The sequence below is a fragment of the Equus quagga genome, chromosome 5 (genome assembly GCF_021613505.1).
Source record: "Equus quagga isolate Etosha38 chromosome 5, UCLA_HA_Equagga_1.0, whole genome shotgun sequence".
NCBI lineage: Eukaryota > Metazoa > Chordata > Mammalia > Perissodactyla > Equidae > Equus > Equus quagga.
In genome coordinates this window covers 66,147,880-66,167,558 of record NC_060271.1, presented here as the reverse complement: position 1 = coordinate 66,167,558, position 19,679 = coordinate 66,147,880, and the positions used below count along the sequence as shown (strand labels likewise).

The 19,679-nt window shown below is 38.6% G+C and overlaps 1 protein-coding gene across 2 annotated transcripts in view; it reads left to right on the top strand.

Annotated features, from left to right (window-relative positions):
* Positions 1-19,679, top strand: part of RMND5A (required for meiotic nuclear division 5 homolog A) — a 62,953-nt gene that overhangs the window by 9,871 nt on the left and 33,403 nt on the right. For both annotated transcript variants that reach the window (XM_046660932.1, XM_046660931.1), the window contains exon 2: positions 9,711-9,853. In XM_046660932.1, the coding sequence (XP_046516888.1) occupies positions 9,711-9,853 (143 nt within the window). The remainder of the gene's footprint in view (positions 1-9,710; positions 9,854-19,679) is intronic.

Below are 19,679 nucleotides of genomic sequence, written 5' to 3'. Positions count from 1 at the left end.
GGAAAAAATGAGCATGTTCTATTTGTACCTTTTCCTTCCTCCCCTGAGTAAATCTCTGTTGAGTAGCTGCTGTGTCCTGGGTGCTGAGGTAGCTCCTAACAAGCCCAAAACTTCAATAGGACACAGTTTAGTTTGCTGCTCACGGTATGAAATAGACCTTTTATTGTTTTTCTAATACTAACCTAACCTTTTCAAGTTGCAGGTTTTTCTGTTTTAACATTTTGCAAGCATGTCCATGTTCACCTTGTCAACAACTTCTTTACAGCCAATCTTAGACCTTTTATCCTTTATCTCCTTTCATTCCCACCCTCAATTTCTTAATCTGTAGGACACTTAATCTGTACCCTGCACACTGCTGACACAGGCATTCAGCACTCAGTAAATGTTAATTGAATCTAAATGTCATGGTTCTCCCTTCCTTATGACTGTAGCTTTTTTTCCTGTTTTGTCTTTGTCTGGTTTCATTTTGTTTATTTTAAGGTATTAAGACTTTTTTTTTCCCCCTAAGAGTGGGATAATGTAAAATTTTTTCCTCTTATAGCCTTCTTTTGGCTTTTTCTATTTTAATTTTTTTTAAAAGAACTAATCTAGGATGAATTCTGGAGTACAGCTGTATTAGGTACAGTTTGGATTATGTTTACTAAATAGATTTCTTTGTATTTATCTACATCAGAACTTGTGTGCTGTTTTGCTTTCCACTTAATTCCAAATTTAAGATCTCTGTCCATTTTATGAAGGTAGAGTTAACTTTTAATAAGTCAAAAGGGCTCAAATGCAATATATATAATATTTATAAACTTGGTTATTTAAAGTTTTTCCTGCCTCCACAATATTCATAAAAATATTAAGTCAAGTCTTAGTGATTTCTGGGAATCCTACTATTTACTCCAAAATATTCTAGTCCTAGGTGAGTCCTAGTTCACCCTTTTTGGAAATTTGAATCATAATCATCATCATAGCATTACTGTTCTGTGTTGTCCTCACCATTTTTTATAGAGTGCTCTCAATTAGGGTGGATCTCATCTCATGTGTAGTGGGTCTCATCTGATGTGTTTGACTCTCAGGCAGCATGTACTTCATGGTGTAGTTGACACCTCTAAGCTGCCTTTTATAGACCAAGTTAGAACTTTTGATTATCTGCCCTTGAGTAGACATCAAGCTACAGCAATTGTAGTGCTGCCTACCAACCAGCTGTTTAGTTTTAGCAACACTTTCTTTAACAGTGTGTGTGCAATTATTTGAGGGTTTTTTTCTCCCAATGTGATAAAAATAAGTGACAGACTTGAAAATGCAAACACTGAGTAGGGATGGGAAACACAGTTTTCAATCTTGATGCCTTTCTTTTGGTTGTATTAGATGGCCCAAAATGATTAGCAAATCTTGTCGCATAGTTGGACACATGGTTGTCTTAAGCCATGTGATGAGTAACGAAGCAAAATAATTGAACAAATATATGTACAAGATGATAGAACTGTATTAAAGTTATTTATAAAACCAGTGTGTAATTAGGAATTTTATAATTTTTCGCTTTGTGGGAACCAACACCCACTCGGGCAAGTATAAGTTTGCTCTCCCTTCCTACCTTCTGACTGGGGCACACTTTTATAGAAACACATCATACGCTAAAGTTGAGATGTATTTCATTTCTTTGACAAACCTTGGGATAGTTTTCTTTTACGAGCCAGGAAACTGTGGCTCAAAACAGAAGCCTGTGAATTTTTATTCCAAGTCTTTACCTATATGTTTAAGGTTCATTTGGGGTGGGAGGGGCTGTTATTTGGAAAAGAGAAACAACTTATATCCGAGGGACTCTATTTTGTGAATATGTTGTATTTGAAAATTGATGTGTGTGTATTGACTTGTTTATTTATTTGGTGTTTGGAAAATTTAGGCTGCAGTGCTATTGCGCAGTACACACTAAACACCCTGTTAGTGAGTGGAGGATCAGCGAGCGGCTGGGTGTGAAACTGCTGGCAGTTTCAGCGAGTGTTGGTTCTGAGCAGAGTCTCCACCTCTTGGCTTGAAATTGAGAATATATAATGCACAATTTATTATTTTTCTGTTCATTCAGTAAATAGTTATTGAATTCCTAATATGTGCCAGTTACCATGCAAAATCCTGGAGATTAAACAATCATACTTCCTATCTTCAAGTAATTTCATGGGGGTGATAGACAAATATTGACTATGAAATGTGAAACCCTGATAGGGAAGTAGGTATTTATAATGCAATGTGAAACCCTGATGGAGAAGTACAGGATGCTATGGAAACAAATATTTTTCTAACTTGTTGTTTCTGTGAAACTCATGGGCATAAATCCTGAAATGGCTAGGCAGTGAAGCCCAAGGGCAGTGCTTGAAGTCTTAGCTGGGCTTTGTAAAAACACTTTAGGAGTTAACTCAAATATGTTTTAGTTTGGCAAATGTCTGATTTTGTAGGAGACCATGACTATTCCAATTTCTGAGAATGTTGTGCTTAAAGTCTGTTTATAGGAAGTATTATTCTCTTGCATCAGAAGGATATTATCTTTAACTTAGAGCAGCCATGTGTGTTGGTCCTTTGCTTGGATTTAAAATCTCTTATTGACATGCTAATTATTTTACCTGTTGAATCAAGTCATAATAAAAGCGACCTTAAAAAGTACTTTTGTGGTACAGCCACTCTGGAAGACAGTTTGGCTGTTTCTTACAAAACTAAACATTACTCTTCCCATAAGATGCAGCAGTCATACACCTTGGTATTTACCCAAAGGATTTGAAATCTTACGTCCGCACAGAAATCTGCACGTGGATGTTTAGAGCAGCTTTATTCATAATTACCAAAACTTGGAAGCAGCTAAGATGTCCTTCTGTAGGTGAATGGATAAATAAAGTGGTGCATCCAGACAATGGAATATTATTAAGCGATAAAAAGAAATGAGTTATCAAGCCATGAAAAGACATGGAGGAAGCTTAAATGCATATTATTAAGTGAAAGAAGCCAGTTTGAGAAGGTCTCATGCCATATCATTCCAACTATATGACGTTCTGAGAAAGTCAAAACCATGGAGACAAAAAGATAAGTGGTTGCCAGGTTTGGGGTGAAGAGTGATAAATAGGCAGAACACAGAGAATTTTTAGGGCAGTGAAAATACTCTGTATCATACTGTAATGATGGATACCTGTCATTATACATTTGTCAAAACCTGTAGAATGTGCAGCACCAAGAGTGAACCCTAAGATAACTATGGACTTTGTGTGATTATGATGTGTCAATGTAGGTTTATCCTTGGTTAAAAAAAAAGTGCCATTCTGGTGAGTGATGTTGATAATGGGGGTGGATGCGTGGAGGTAAGGTGTATATGGGGAAATCCCTGTACCTCCCTCTCACTTCTGTTGTAAGCCTAAAACTGCCCTAAAAAAAGAATCTTAAAAAAGAAAAAGGTACTTGTAGTGACTGTGAGTGGTGAGCACGACCTCAAAACTATTTCTTTCAAGCTTGTGTATGGGGCCTGAGTCCAGGGAGTTATATTGCATTGAAAGACACAGTCCAAAGAATGCACAGGACTTTATTCTGGGTAAAACCTGACCACTCCAGTGGCCAACCTGGATACCAGCATTGACCTTCAGATCTAGTTTAGTTACGGTAAAGATGGTTGTCACAGTAATTCCCCAGCTTTACTTCCAGGAACGGAATCCAATTAGATTTCTGTCACAGAAAGGTTCTCGTCGAAGCAGGTTTTGTTTTCAGACAGAGAAGTGAAAAGAGTGTTAAATCTCTCCCTTTAGGACTGAGAAATTTGGTTTCAGTCAGTTTGGTCATTATAGTGATTTTCAAACCTGTTTTTACCTTTGGCTGCTTTCCATTGAGTCCATTTGAAAATGCATTAGTGGAACCTTTCTGAACAGGGCTTTCCCGGGGTTCTCTTTCAGATTATTCCATTATACTTTTCTTGGACTTCCAAATACTTTGTAGAAATTATTTTTCCTTGGAGTATACTGAGAACTCTCAGTGTTAATTATCTGACGTTATGCTATTAGTATCTATCATTTATAAACTTGAAAGTTTACTTGGTAGTTTTGAAGTTCATTTGGTAAATTCCAAATGATGTCTCTCCTCCAGCTTCATCTCTGCTTTTTTGTTCTTTAACCTTTTGTTTAGTTTGTCGTTCACTGACTATAGAAACAAACATGTCTGGCTGGATAGGAGTTATGGCTTGTATTTTTTAGCTTGCTTTTTTTTTTGTTTTTTGAGATATAGTTCACATACCATAAAAGTTACCCTTTTAAAGAGTATAATTCACTAACTTTTAGTCCATTCAGAGTTGTGGGCCATAACCATGATCTAATTCTAGAACGTTTTCATCACTCCCAAAAGAAACCTCATACTCTTTAACAGTTACTCTCCATTCCAGTCTTCCCCCACCCCCTGGCAACTGTGAATCTACTTCTGTCTATAGATTTGCCTTTTCTGGACATTTCATATAAATAGGATCACACAATATGTAGCCTTTTGTGTCTGGCTTATTTCACTTAACATAATGTTTTCAAGGTTCATCCATGTTGTAGCATGTATCAGTGCGTCATTCCTTTCTATGGCTGAATAATCCATTGTATGGATGTGCCACATTTTGTTTATCCATTCATTTGGACACTTGAATTGTTTCTACTTTTTGGCTGTTATGAATAATGCTGCTATGAACATTCATGTATAAATTTGTGTGTGAAAATATGTTTTCATTTCTCTTAGGTATGTACCTAGGAGTGGAATTCCTGGGTCATAGGGTAACTGTTTAGCTTTCTGAGGAACTGTCAAACTGTTTTCTACAGTGGCTGTACCATTTTACATTCCGCCAGCAACGTTTGAGGGTTCTAAATCCTCCACATCCTTGCCAACATTTCTTGTTGTCCATCTTTTTCATTATAGCTATTTCAGTGGGTGTGAGGTAGTTTTTCATTGTAGTTTTGATTTGTATTTTCCTATTGACTAATGATGTTGAGCATCTTTTCCTGTGCTTATTGGTTATTTGTATATCTTCTTTGGGAAAAATGTCTATTCAAATGCTTTGCCTGTTTTCAAATTGGGTTGTCTTGTTAGTGTTCAGTTATAAGAGTTCTTAATATATTCTGGATACTAGACCCTTATCTGATAAATGAGTTGCAACTATTTCTTTTCCATTTTGTGGGTTATCATTTCACTTTCTTGGTAGTGTTTGAAGTAGAAAAGGTTTTAGCTTTGATGAAGTCCATTTTAATTATTGTTTCTTTGATAGCTGTGCTTTTGGTATAATATATAAGAAACCATTGCCCAATCTAAGGTCAAGAATACACTCATTTTCTTCCAAGCATTTGATAGTTGCAGCTCTTACATTTAGGTCTTTATTCCATTTTGAGTTAATTTTTGTATATGGTATGATTATTTTGCACGTGGATATCTAGTTATCCCAGCACCATTTGTTGAATACGGCTTTCTTTCTAACTGTCCTTTTCTCTTTCTTTATTTACCAGTAATCCAAATACTTATATTAATAGTGCCTGCATATGTGCAAGACATATGATAAGACTCTGGAGTATACAGTTTACAATAAGAACCTTTCTTCCCTTAAGGACTTATATCTAGTTGAGACTGATGATGGCATCTATACATGAAGTGGTTAAATGGTACATGATTTAGTGCCAGAGGAGTGGTGGAGAGAAGAGAATTCACTAGAAATTGAGAAGACTGGGTAAGTATATGGGGAGAGAAGTTCATAGAGGAGAGGAAGCCATTGAGGTTAGGTAAGGTTTGATACAGAAAGGCCAGAAATAGCCAGAGCAGAGCTACTGAAGCAGTTAGATTCTTTTGGCCCAAAGTATTTATGGAGCACCTTTTAGACAGATTTTGAAATTTTCCTGAAATACAGCCTTCCCTTAGGCTAAATTATGTTATTAGAAGTTGGAAGCACCTGATAATACAGTCACATTATTTAACAATGGGGATGCATTCTGAGAAATGCGTCTTTAGGGGATTTCATTGTTGTATGAACAGCAGAGTGTACTTACACAAACCTAGATGGTATAGCCTGCTACACACCGAGGCTATTTGGTACTAATCTTTTGGGACCACTGTTGTGTATGTAGCCTGTCATTGACCGAAAGGTCCTTATGTGGTTCATGACTGTTTACTTTGTGCAGTTGTATTTAGAGATAGGGCAGTTTCTATTTTGGCCACCCCATATTGGATTGGGTACCTTATGGGCATTATCTTCTGTTTGCTTATCTTTTTACTTCTCTCAGTGGTTGTCGTTGAACCACATTTATTATATTCCCTTTTCACAGTCCCTACAACCTTCTAGATTTCTTTTCTTGAAACTCTAGAGAAACTGTTCTTGTCATAGTCACTGATAACTTCCACATTGTAAATCTAGTGGTCAGTTCTTAGTCCACATCTTACTTGACATAGCAGTGCATGTAACATAGTTGGTTACTCCCTCCTTGACGCATTTTCTTCACTTGGCTTCCCCAACACCATACTTTCTTGATTTTCCTCCTCCATCACAGTTAGTCTTTTAGTAGGTCTTGTTAGTCTCCTTTTTCTGTTCCACTTCATCTTGGTCTCATAAACTTGGAGTTCCCAGGACTGTCTCCTTTTACCCCTTCTTTGCGTCTGTACTGAGTTTCTTTGTGATTTCGTTTAGTCTCATGGCTTTAAGTATCATCTATGTGTCAGTGACTCGCAAATTTGTATATCCAGCACTGATCTTGTTCCAACTAGCTTTTCCACATATGCACTGGGGTGACTACTCTAAATCTCAAATTTAACAAGCCCCAAACTGAATTCTTTATCTCTCCCTTCCTCTCATTCCAGCTCTGACTTTAATCTTTTTCATCTTAATTGAAGACTACTCCTTCTTTCCAGTTGACTCAGGCTAAAAACCTTAGAGTCATCTGTGAGTCCTTTTCTTTCCTCCTGTCCAGTCAGGAAATCCTGTTGGCTTTACTTCCAGAATATATCCAGAATCCAACCACTTCTCACTACCTCCACATCTAATAGCCTGCACTGAGCCACTGTTGTCTCATCTGGGTTGCTCCCACAACCTCCTCATTTATCTCCCTTCTTCTGTTCTTATACTCCTGTCATCAGCCAGAATGACCATATTAAGTGTTATGTCAGTTTATTTACCTTCTCTGCTCAAGACCCTGCAGTGGATATCCCTTTGACTCAAAGTAAAAGCCACAGTCTTTACGATACCAAAAAAGCCCCACAAGATCAGGACCCCCGTTATCTCTTGGGCTTTCTTTCCTCCTGTTTTCCTTTGCCAGAAATCTACTTTAGCCACACTGGCCTCTGTTATTCCTTGAATAGTGTAGGTATATTTCTCCAATAGGGCTTTTGTCCTCTCAACCTGGAATCCTTTCCCTGGTGGGGAGGAAAACTAATTTTCCCACTATCCTTGTGGATTCTTGGCTGAAACCCCTGTAATAAAAGACAGATTAACAAGAGAAAAACAGTTTATTAACACGTATCCATCATGTATACATGGGAGATTCTCCCAGGGAAAAACTGGGTAACTCAAAGTGGTGGCTTAGAATTCAGGCTTAAATACCATCTTCAGCTAAAGACAAAAGAAAGAAAAGTGCGGGGAGGCCAATATGGGGAGGGAGGGAGATTTACCAGGAAAAGCACAGTAAACAAGGGTAAGGTTTGTTATGTTAAGTCTTAGCTGCCTCCATTGATAGAAGTTTTGTATGATTTAGAGTCACCCTTCTCTTCTTGGTACAGAGAAGGAGACACCCTTACAAATGGAGATTTCTCTTATAAGTGTAAATTTCTCTTACAAAAGGGTAACTTCTCTGTTTTCAGAACTTCTGTGTCCGTTGTTTCTCAAAATAATCAGTTCAAAGTAATCCTCATGCCAAAGAAGCGTATTTTGGGGTGGCATGTTCTAATTTTCACCTTCAAGGCAGCCACATGACTGACTCCCTTACTTTCCAGTCTTTGCTCAACTGTCTTTCTCAGTGAGGCCTACCACATCCACCCTGTTTAAGACTGCAGTTGCTCAACCCACATACACTCCCCATCTCTTTCACTCTGCTTTATTTTCCCATACTAGAATATATCATCATTCTGTCATACTGTGTAATTGACTTAGGTTTGTATTGTTTATCTTGCTCACCAGAAGGTAGTTTTAGGGCAGGGATTTTGGTGGTTTTGTTTCACTGCTATACTTGTCACATATGAGTGCTCAATAAATATTTGTTGAATGAATGAACATCCTACTGTACTTCTGGGCTTATTCTTGTTCACTTTCTTGGGCCCCATCCCAGACCGATTGAATTAGAAACTCTGGGGATGGGGGGCCAACTACTTTGTTTTAACTAGGCCTCCAGGTAATTCTGATGTACATTAAATTTTAAGAACCACTGCTATATAATTTGAGTAGGATTTCAGAAGCCAGGCCTGTTGATTGCAAGTGGGGATATGTAGATATGTGAGATAATTGACACATGTAACTGAATTTGTTCTTTCTCCCTTCTTCTCCTCTTTTCCTGAGGAAATAGCACAGGGGAAGAGGAAATATACTGTAGTAGCTTTCACTTGATTTATCATGTGTGTCAAAGGTCACCGAGACCACCTTTAGGTTCCAGTTATCACTAGGACGATGCATAGGACTCAGCATGTAGTCACACTCATGGCTAAGATTTATAACAGGAAAAGGGCACAAAGCAAAATCAGCCAAGGGGAAAAGGTACATGGGGTCAAATCCAGAGGAAACAAGGAGAAAGCTTCCAAGAGTCCTGTCCCAGTGTAGTCACACAGGGCACCTTTAATTCCTCCAGCATCAAATTGTGACATGTGTGGAGTATTTTTTACCAGGGAAGCTCATTAGAGACTTAGTACTCAGGGTGTTTATTGGGCACTGGTCATATAGGTACCTCTGCCGGGCACATAGGAAAGTTCCACACTTGCAATGGGAAAGCAGATATTCAGCATAAACCACAAACAGTTTAGCCACAGCGAGGCCTTCTTATCAATACTGGGAATGGTGGGAGCCCTCCCGAAATCCACGTTCCCATATGCCAGCCAGGGTCAGCCTTGCAAGCAGGCCTTTCTAAGGATAGTAATCTCAGGCTTACTTGCAAGGTTGGCCCTTGGCTGGCATCTGGGAACTTCGATTTCGCAAGGGTTCCCACCACCCTAACTGGTAAGAGTGGCTGGCTCACTGTTGCTTATAGGTGGGGACGTGTTAACTCTTTTCTGCTGTGTTCACTCTTTTCATCATGGTATCTAAAGAAGTTTGTTAGTTTTTTCTTCTGCTTCATGTAGATTATAAAGCATTTAGACTAAATAATCTTTAGGAAATTTAGTAACTATCAAAATGTTTTGAGAATGACTTGAACAGTTTACTTTAAGTGGATTGAATAAGTGAGTTTATTCACTTAGACGTGTTTTCTGAAAAATGCCTTGGCAGTGTTATTCACAGTCTATGCTGATTTTAATAATTATGAAAGTGGTTTATTTCATAGTAAAATTTCCTTATTTATTCCAAAAAATAAAATATATTAAGATAGCTTTCTTAGTATTCACTTGAAAAAATTGTCTATGAATGTGACCACCTGCTTCAAAGCAGGCACTGGTTTTTCTTCACTTTTCTTCCATCTTTCATGTTCCAAGGGTGTGTTTGAAGCTTGTTGTCTTTGGGTTTGCTTTCATGAGTAACCAGTCTTCTGTCCTCCTTTTTTGTTTTATAGGCCAAGATGCTGAATTATCAGGGACACTTTCACTTGTTTTGACACAGTGCTGTAAAAGAATAAAGGATACTGTTCAGAAATTGGCCTCAGACCACAAAGACATCCACAGCAGTGTTTCTCGGGTTGGAAAAGCCATTGATAAGGTATGATGTTAAGCAAGTGTTTGGTATTTTTTAGCATCATCCTTCATCTCCTGTCACTGCTTTGATAACGTTAGCTTTCTGAAATTATTTTATGCTGTTCCTTTCATCCTTGCTACTAATAACTTTTGCAGATCTGGTTTTGCTGTGTTATTCTTAAATTCCTTGTTGCTATTATTTAAAAGCAAAAATAAAAACAAACCAAAAAAACCTTCCCTTTTTACAGTGTTTTTTATCCACTTGCTTATATGACTACAGCTCCTTGTGTCATGATGAGCAAATTTCCACAGAAATTTTAACTTACTATGAGGGAGTTTGTTTATAGAAGTAGTTTTTCCTACTTCCTGAGTATTTCCCTGACTGTGACTCTGTCTCTATTATGGGTTGATTAGGATAACATCCGTCTCCCCTGCATCATCCTGACTCTTCTTGTCTCCCTGTGGGCCTGCTGGTTGCTTTTCTCCAGTGTTTCCTTCTGTGTGAGTGAGTGGGTTGGTTGGTTGTCAACAAGGCTAGTCACTTGTGTTGCATGATTTTTATTGTGACATCTCTTGAATCTTTGGCTTAGGGTTATACTTAGAAGCAGTGATTATTTTTAGCACTGGGCTGCTTTTTCCCGTGGAGTTCATAGTCCTAGTGGAGCCTAAGAGACGTGGCCTAAGGTTACTGTGTGATGCCTGACTGCTTCAGCCATTGAGGAGTTTGTGACTGATTATGGACATTTTTGTTCACACATCATAAACTCTGAGAGGGTAGAAAGAACTTTTGAGGAGAGCTCTTTTAGCAAAATAGTCCTATGTGTTGCTTAGCCTATGCATGAGAGCAATAGCTGTAACATAGATAGAAACTCATGGAATCCAGAAAGTGGCTCTAACTCATGAGTAAGCCTAACTCTTAGGAATTATCGTATAGGACAGTAGTATTGAAAGGCTAGACTTGAGGCAGCCTAAGTCAGAACTAAATGCTTCTAAGGAGATATCATTAACTGGTAGTTACGATATTGGGACTGTGAGTGGCAAGGGCTCTGGGGACTGTTTGGGTAGCTGTGGCTTACAGAAGTGTTAGTGGCCTTTCAGTGAGCTCTCACCACTCGCATAGTGCTGAGGGCTTCAACTCAGCAAAAGAGGCCGGAGAAGTGGTATTGGCAGCAGCCACCCCATTTTTGGATCATGATGGTGGTTGCCAGCAAAAGCTAGGAAGGCAACGAGTATTCTCTGAAATAGCTTTGTGGTTGTGACACCTGTTTGGTAACTCCAAGGGAGTGAACACAACTTTGGAAGTGGCTTCAGCATCAGATTTTTTTTTTTTTCATTGAGGTTATGGTAGTTTACAACATTGTGAAATTTCAGTTGTACATTATTATTTGTCAGTCATCTTATAGGTATGCCCCTTCACGCTTTGTGCCCACCCCCCACCCCCTTCCCCCTGGTAACCACTAATCTGTTCTCTTTGTCCGTGTGTTTGTTTGTCTTCCACATGAGTGGAATCATACAGAGTTTGCCTTTCTCTATCTGGCTTATTTTACTTAATATGATACCCTTGAGATCCATCCACGTTGTTGCGAATGGGATGATTTTATCATTTTTTATGGCTGAGTAGTATTCCATTGTGTGTGTTTGTATGTGTGTGTGTGTATATATATATATATATATACCATATCTTTATCCAGTCATCAGTCAATGGGCACTTAGGTTGCTTCCATGTCTTGCCTATTGTGAATAACGCTGCAGTGAACATAGGGGTAGATGAGTCTCTTTGAATTGTTGATTTCAAGTTCTTTTGGTAGATATCCAGTAGTGGGATGGCTGGATCATTTGGTATTTCTATTCTTAATTTTTTGAGAAATCTCCATGCTCTTTTCCATAATGGCTGCACCAGTTTGCATTCCCACCAGTAGTATATGAGGATTCCTCTTTCTCCACAACCTCTCCAACATGTTATTTTTTGTCTTGGTTATTATAGCCATTCTAATGGGTGTAAGGTGCTATCTTAGTATAGTTTTGATTTGCATTTCCCTGATGATCACTGATGATGAGCGTCTTTTCATGTGCCTATTGGCCATCCATATATCTTCTTTGGAAAAATGTCCATATCCCCTGCCCATTTTTTGATTGGATTGTTTGATTTTTTTGTTGTTGGTTTGTGTGAATTCTTTATATGTTACAGAGTTTAACCCTTTGTTAGATATATGATTTGTAAATATTTTTTCCCAGTTGGTGGGTTGTCTTTCTGTTTCAATCCTGTTTTCCCTTGCCTTGTAGAAACTCCTTAGTCTGATGAAGTCCCACTTGTTTATTCTTTTATTGTTTCCCTTGTCCGAGGAGACATGGTATCTGAAAAGATCCTTTAAAGACTGTTGTCAAAGAGTGTACTGCCTATATTTTCTTCTAGAAGTCTTATGGTTTCAGATCTTACCTTTAAGTCTTTGATCCATTTTGGGTTTATTTTTGTGAATGGTGTAAGAGAAGGGGCTATTTTCATTCTTTTGCATGTGGCTGTCCAGTTTTCCCAACACCATTTGTTGAAGAGACTTTCCCTTCTTCATTGTGTGTTCTCAGCTCCTTTGTCGAAGATTAGCTGTCTATAGATGTGTGGTTTTATTTCTGGGCTTCCAATTCTGTTCCATTGACCTGTGTGCCTGTTTTTGTACTGATACCATGCTGTGTTGATTACTGTAGCTTTGTAGTATATTTTGAAGTCAGGGACAGCATCAGACTTTTTGGAGGCTATGGCATAGGAAGTCTTCAGTTAGTACCTGAAGTGGTTGTTGGTGTGTAGTAGCATAAAGACTTACTGGAGGGGTAGTGGGGCCCTTTAGAGATGATCTTAAATCACTGTGGGTGAGGAACCCTCACTTCCTCTAGGGTGAAGTAACTAACTACTGGTGGTGTTTAGGAAGCTTCAGATTTTGGTGGCTGACAGTGACCAAGACATTCTAGTGATTCTGATGGTTCAAACCCTAGGAGGTTCCTGGAGGCATCTGCTTGACCACTGGATTATAACAGAGGGTAGGGACAGCAGGACCAGAAGATGCCATGACAGTGAGAAGAGCTGAAGAAAAGCAGCCAATCAGAGAAAGTATCTGAGAAGAGATCCCAGGTTCTGGGAATAGGTGGGGAGAGCCTCAGCAACCATACCTCGAGTGTGTAGACTACTGGCCTTACAGGCCACCAGGATCTGGAGCACTTGGGCAAATAATTCACCAGCTTTGCATTCTGCCACTGATAGGGCGACCATATGTCCCCATTTCCCAGTTTACGTCTGTTGTCCTGTCCTAATTATCATCAGAAACCTCTCTCACTCTTTTCCCTCTGGATACTGATGACTTGATAAGTATGGTTTCCTCCTGCTCTAGCAAGTTCACAAATATTAGGAAGGGTTCTCAGAGATTTTGGCTAATCTTTGAGACAAAGCATGTAATGTATTTGGTGCTAGAAATAAAAGTATCTCTTTGAAGGGAACACCTAGGTAATCTGTGATCTGGCTTTTTTGGTGGGGATATGTTTGAGGTGAATGTTTCTGATTATGTATTTTGATTTACTCATTTCTGTTTTGAGGACGTTTTTTCATGTACTTGGAAGTTATAAGAGCTTTTGTAATTTTTTTTTTTTTGTAGTTTTATGTTTCTGTGAAAGTAGCTTAGGTTCTAGGTGGCCTGGATTCTAGATTCTTCTGATTCATCATGTGAAACTACGTTATTTAAGTATTTGTTGAAATATAGTCCAGGGGCACAGAAGAAAGCCTGGATCTTTTAGCCCAGTTGTCTTTCAGTGCATTCTCTCCCAATTTTGTTTTTTTTTTTTTTTTGGCATCTGCTTGGTTTTAACTGTAGAGGAAGCTTGTTATCCTACTACAACTACCTAGACATTGTACATGAACCTCCCACCTGCGTGAGGAATTCTGTGTAGGCTGTCGTCATGTAAGACTCCATTGACTTGTAAAGTCTTCCCTTGCTTTTAGCTTGGACCTGGTGAATTGGTACAAGGTTCCAGGGCTGCCTCTTGTAAAGGCTGAGTGAACTCATATGGATTGGTGGTGAACAAACAGGATGAAGCTGACGCCATTGTGTCACAAGCCTTTTAAGTACCACAACAAACAGACTTGAGTAATAAACTAGAATGCTGTCCAGCAGCCTGTGAGCACCATGTTATGGACACATGTTCCCACCCTGCCAAGAGGAGGACAATCAGAGAAGCTGGTGACTACCTGATGAGTAGGCTGGTTTTGAATGAGGAAGTGTAGTAAATTTTTTACCTGCCAAATGGTCTTTTTTTCCTTTAATGTTTCAGTGCTTGTTTTAAAGTTCTTTAGTCATCACTTCCCTGAAACCATAAGCAGAAAAGAAGTTTGTGGTGTTAGCCAAGGTATTTTCTGGCTTTTAATTATTGTGAACATAAAAAGTTATTGAAGATTTCCTCTTTAATGTATTGAGTGTTTTCAGATACCCATAGTGTGATCACTATTTAAAATAAATAATATCAGCCATTGAGTTCTGTGGCAATTTTTTTTTTAGTAAAAACAAATAATATGTTGGGCTATTTTTAATTTCCTCCTCCATTTTAAGAAAATCTAGAATTCTCTCCTGTTTAGGGCATTTTATTTAGTGTTTTACTTAGTCTTTTGACTTTTTTTTGTTTACTTCCTGAGTAAGGAAAGCCAATAAAACGATTACTGCTTTAGACTTGTGTGTGTGTGTATGTTAAAATAAATAGTACTAAGATTTTAAACTGTCTAAAATTTGCTGTGGGACAGGTGAAAGTAAAACACTTAGTACCTCTTCTTTAGAGGATTGTGCTCTATACAAGAGTGCTGGAAAGAACAGGAAAAATTCTGCGGCAACATAAAATATATTTGCATGGGATGGACTCTGCATCCTTTAAAGTAAAGGGAAGATCACTGTGCTCGTTTCATTTGGGTTTTCGGAGTTGGTGTCTTCAGTCTGACTTGGAGGAATGGGTGTGATTTAGAGCAGCAGAGCAGTGAGCTGTGGGTTTCTGTGGGGCTGGGACCAGGGCAGAACAACAACTGAGAAGGCACTTGACTCCTGCTGATGATTTTCAGGGACTGACTCCATTGCAGTGGCTACCCCTGTTGGTAATAGGGCGCGATCAGGTTGGGGAAAGGCAGATGATGGAAGGCCTAAGGATTTGATCCAAGGAAATTAGGGGAAAAGGGAGTGAATGATAAAAGCAGTTGAGGACTTGCTTGCCCTCTTTAATTAGGATGCAGTTAAACTAAGAAGTCAGGAGCGGGAATATGGTAACTGTCACTTACTGAGTATTGACCATGTTCCAGATACTGAACTGAGTGCTTTGCATATGTTTATATCCCATGATGCAGGTAAATTATTCCCATCTTACCAATGAGGATGCTAAGACTCAGAGATACTGAGTAACATACCCCAGGTATACAGCTTGGAAGTGGTGAATGAAGGTTTGGAAAAAGATCTCTTTCAAGAGTCTGTTCTGAAACGCTGTGATACTAGGAAATCAGGCCATTGCAGAGCTGGTAATGTTTTAAGGGGGAAAATATGATTAAAAAAAAATTTTAAACCACATTGCCGAAGCTGATCTTCTGCCACTAGATGGAGCATCTCCATTGTTGAGGCAAAAGATTGACTGTTAAGAAATGAATGGAGTAATACTATTAAAAGTAAAATATAGAATGTTTTTAAAATAGTTCTGGGTGAGCCATCTGGAACTGCCTTTTATGTAGGTATGACCGGGGTATGAGAGCAGAAAAAGATACCAGTGGGAGATAAGTTCTTGGATTTAGCCTTAAATGGTCGTTTAGAAAGAGTGAGTGAGGGGAGATATGTACTAGCCCTAAAGTTTTGTTATTATATAATGGATAAATCCTTCTGCAGTAGAGAGATGTTACTGTTAATGAAGGAAAAAAGGAAATTAGACTAGAAAATTCATTCTGATTAAGAAGAAAAGGAGTTAAGTTGAATTCTGAAATATAGACAGATAATTTGATATATATATTTTGGGTGGAATTTTTAGAATTACTGAAAAGGAATGGTTAACAAAGTTATAAAAAGACAATAGTGATAAAAATCCAGGAATGTATAGCTTAAAAGTAAATAAAACCTATAAAACGAACCCCCTTCCACAACCACTAGGCCACTGGGCTGGCCCAGTGTGTCTCAATTTTTGTAAGGCATTTAATAAAAGTCTCATATCTTTGTGGTCAAGATGGAAGATGTTCCTTCTTAAATTATGTGGTTTGAGTAAGAACAGCCAAATTCTCAATACCCTGTCTGCTTTGGCCACAGTGTGTGGTCTGAGACTGGGCCTGACCCACCCAGGCTTGGCCACAGTTGTTTGCTTCGGGGTTGGTCCCTCAAAGTCCTGTAGGATCTTTCTCAGTAGAGCTCTTATGGAAGGGAGGGATGGGAATATGTGAGCCTAGAAGCGATTAATACTTCTCTCACGTGCTGAAAGAAGTAGAGGCAAGAGATGAGGAGGGGGCGTCTTTTGAGGCCCAGTTACTCTCCTGCCTATCCCTGTTTACCTGAGCCTTTCTTTAAATCCAAGTTGTTTGGGCAAAAGAGACTTCTGTTTGTAGGAACCAAGAGTCCTGACTCATACAAGTAGCTAGATGCTCTCTGGGTCTCCTTACTTGTACTGGCCTCCAGTTTCTGTGAAACAATACTGGTTTTGCCCTTTTCAGTCTGAAGATCATTCTCAGAAGATGAATTGAGCTCTGCTTTCTTTGCCACCTGTCACGTTACGTTATTATCTCTAAACTCTGGGCCTATGTTGTTATTACTTCTGCTCTGAGCAAAATTAAACTACATTATTTACTTGATAATGATAATTATTTGTTGAATTTTAGTCCAGCACAGAGGAAAGGCTGGACCTTTGCAGTCAGGTCTCATTTTAGGATGCAGAATCAGAGAATCCCACTGGACCTGGAGGTGGTACAGACCCACTTTTGCCTGAGGTTGGAAGATGAAATAGCTTGCTTGGTCTAGCATCCTGGTCAGGTTGTGTTGAGAGGGAAAAAGGACCTTCTTCCCATTAAACTATGCCAGCTAATCCAGTCTATAATTGTATTCAAGTCATTGTTAATGAGTTTGTTATTAATGCCTCTGTTAATGTCCTTTTGTATATTCGTTTTTATTTATGTTTTCTAAAATGAAGATTCTTTTAAATGTAGAATCAGAAGATTTGGTGGCAAGGCCTGCCTCTCAGATTCAGCTACTGTGTATTGAAGGCTTACGGTAGGGCAGGTCCTGGTAGATAATCTTTGTGTACTTCAATTTGGTCTTGATCAACACTTAGTAAGGTAGGGATTATTGTCTGCAGATACAGATGTGAAAACTAAGACTTTAAAGTAACCTACCTGAGATAAAGAACTAGAAAGCAAATGGAAGAGCTGGGGTAAAAAGCCAGATTTTAAGACTTGGAGGAGCATTTCTCAACTGGAGTTCCTTGAAAGGATTAATCCTTAGTGCCTTGAGGCAACCGCTATATGTATGAATTTGTCTCCTTTGCATCTAGAATGGTAAGAGGTATGTGCCATATTTGGGAGAGTTATAAAATAGTTCACTCAGATTTCTGTAGTCTGTTCAGATAAGGAGGCAGTCTGGGAAGCAGATTGACAGAGCAGAAAGGTATGTAAAATAATTGTGAGGGAGAGGGATGCAAATGTGGCAGATGGTTAGATTATGGAACATTTTAAGGATCTTAAAAGCTCAGCAAAGTAGTTTGGCATATCTCTGACCATGCCACATCACTCTCCTTTGTTTATAGAGTAATATGTGGCTGCTCCTCCCCTCCCCCGGCCCTGCTTCCTTGATCTGGCACAACTTACCTCTTTCTTAACTTTGAAAAGCAAAGTAGGGGTATGAATATCATACAGAGGAGAGAATGGAATGTCTAAGAAGGTAGCATATGCATTTAAAAATGCATCTACAAAGCCTGATTATGACACATTAGTGCTGAATTCATTTTCCAAGCCGTAGTTTGCAAGCACTGCTGTCTGGTGTATGCCTAAATATGGGTTGTTTCATCCTGGGGCATGTGCCTCATCATCAGCTTTGCTAGGTTTGCTAAATTTTTCCCTAAAGGGTTTGTACAAGTTTACAGTCCTATCAAACATGTAGAACAGTTCCTCTTTCCTCAGTTCTCACCTATCCTTGGTATTAGTCAGACTTTGTAATTTTAAAATTAATCAGATGGATGTGATATAGTATATAGTTGTATTAATTTGCATTTCCTTCATTATCTTTGAAAACGAGCATCTTTTCATGAGATTGATCATTAGAATTTCTCCCTTTTGTGAATTTCTTGCTCATTTTTTGTCCATTTGTTTATTCTTGATTGAGAGGATTTTTTTTTTTTTTTAGCTCTTTTGGATGTAAATCTTTTGTGGGTTGTATGTAAAGTAGATATCTTTTCCCAGACTGAGTGGAACCAGAAGCCAGGTCTTCCTATTCTCTGTTGGGTATTTGCAGTGTACCTCTCACTGCTAAACCAGATTAACTGGATGCTCAGAAGGGAAATTGATTCCTGATAGGTGCAACAAGAGCACATTGTTAGGTTCATACAATTTTTTCTTCAAAAGTAGGTGGGGAAATTTTTAAAAAATTAACAGTGCTAAAGAATTGGAACTTGGGAATTAAAACAAATCCTGAGTTTTATCATATACTGTTAGCACTGCCTGCTCAATAATTATAATTTCATAAAATGTATTTCAGAAATGGATTGGTTTTCGCTGGTGACAGTGAAAGCTAGTCCTTAGAGTCTAGCCAATTTGTAAGCATGTTCATGATATGGCCAAAGAGGTAGCATGATCTCTCTAGATTTCATAATTTCTTAATGATGTTCTGTTAAAGTTATTTACTCCTTTTCGGCCTCGGCTTCTAGATTTTGAAACTTAAAATTCATCAAAAACCTGAATGACACTAAAAGCACATGAGATGGTATATGAATTAGTATGTCCTGAATTTCTCTTTCCAAGCCGTAACATCTTCAGGCAGACACACCCTTGAATGTGTGCTTTTTTGCTTTTGATTCTTGTTTGAATTCTGCCTTCACATTTAAGAACAACTTTTCGAGTCTTTTTTTCTCTATAAATATAATAGGAAAAAAATAGTAAAACAGAAGTGCTAATAATAGATATTTCTCTTCATTAGCCACTTCTTGGCTGGTTTGCCGTGCTGCTGATTTCCTGAGCAGCCATGCAAACGAGTTTGGTTACTTAGCAACAGAATCTGAACTTAGCCTAGCTCTGATGCAACAGTAGGAACGTGCACTTATAACAAAAGGAGTTCTGACAATATATTGCATTTCCTTGACCTCTTTTTACAATTATAGCTTTAATTTTTGCTACATGTGAGCAGAAAATAAGCTGTGAAAGAAGTTTACTTTTTTAACCAGTGGTTTAAACTGCACAATCAGAATGGTGGAAGGGAGCTCAGAAAATTTCATCTAATACATTGCTTACTTATGTTTAGTTGTATTTTCCAAGACTGGCACATAAGATACAGAACTTGAATGTAGTAGAGAGATCCTGAGTGTAAGTGTGGTCAATTTTTCTTATTATATAGTAAGCCCGTATAGTAGCGACCGTGGTATACCTTATAGAAATAAAGGTACGTCAAGAGCGTCGTTGTAAACCTGTTTAAATTTGTTATAATATTAGACTGTTACATTTTAAAGTTTTCTGGATGATCAAAATTTACTCTTTTGGGGCCAGCCCCATGGCCAAGTGGTTAAGTTTGTGTGTTCCGCTTCAGAGGCTCAGGGTTTCGCGGGTTCAGATCCTGGGCGTGGACATGGTGTCGCTCATCAAGCCACCCTGAGGCGGCGTCCCACAC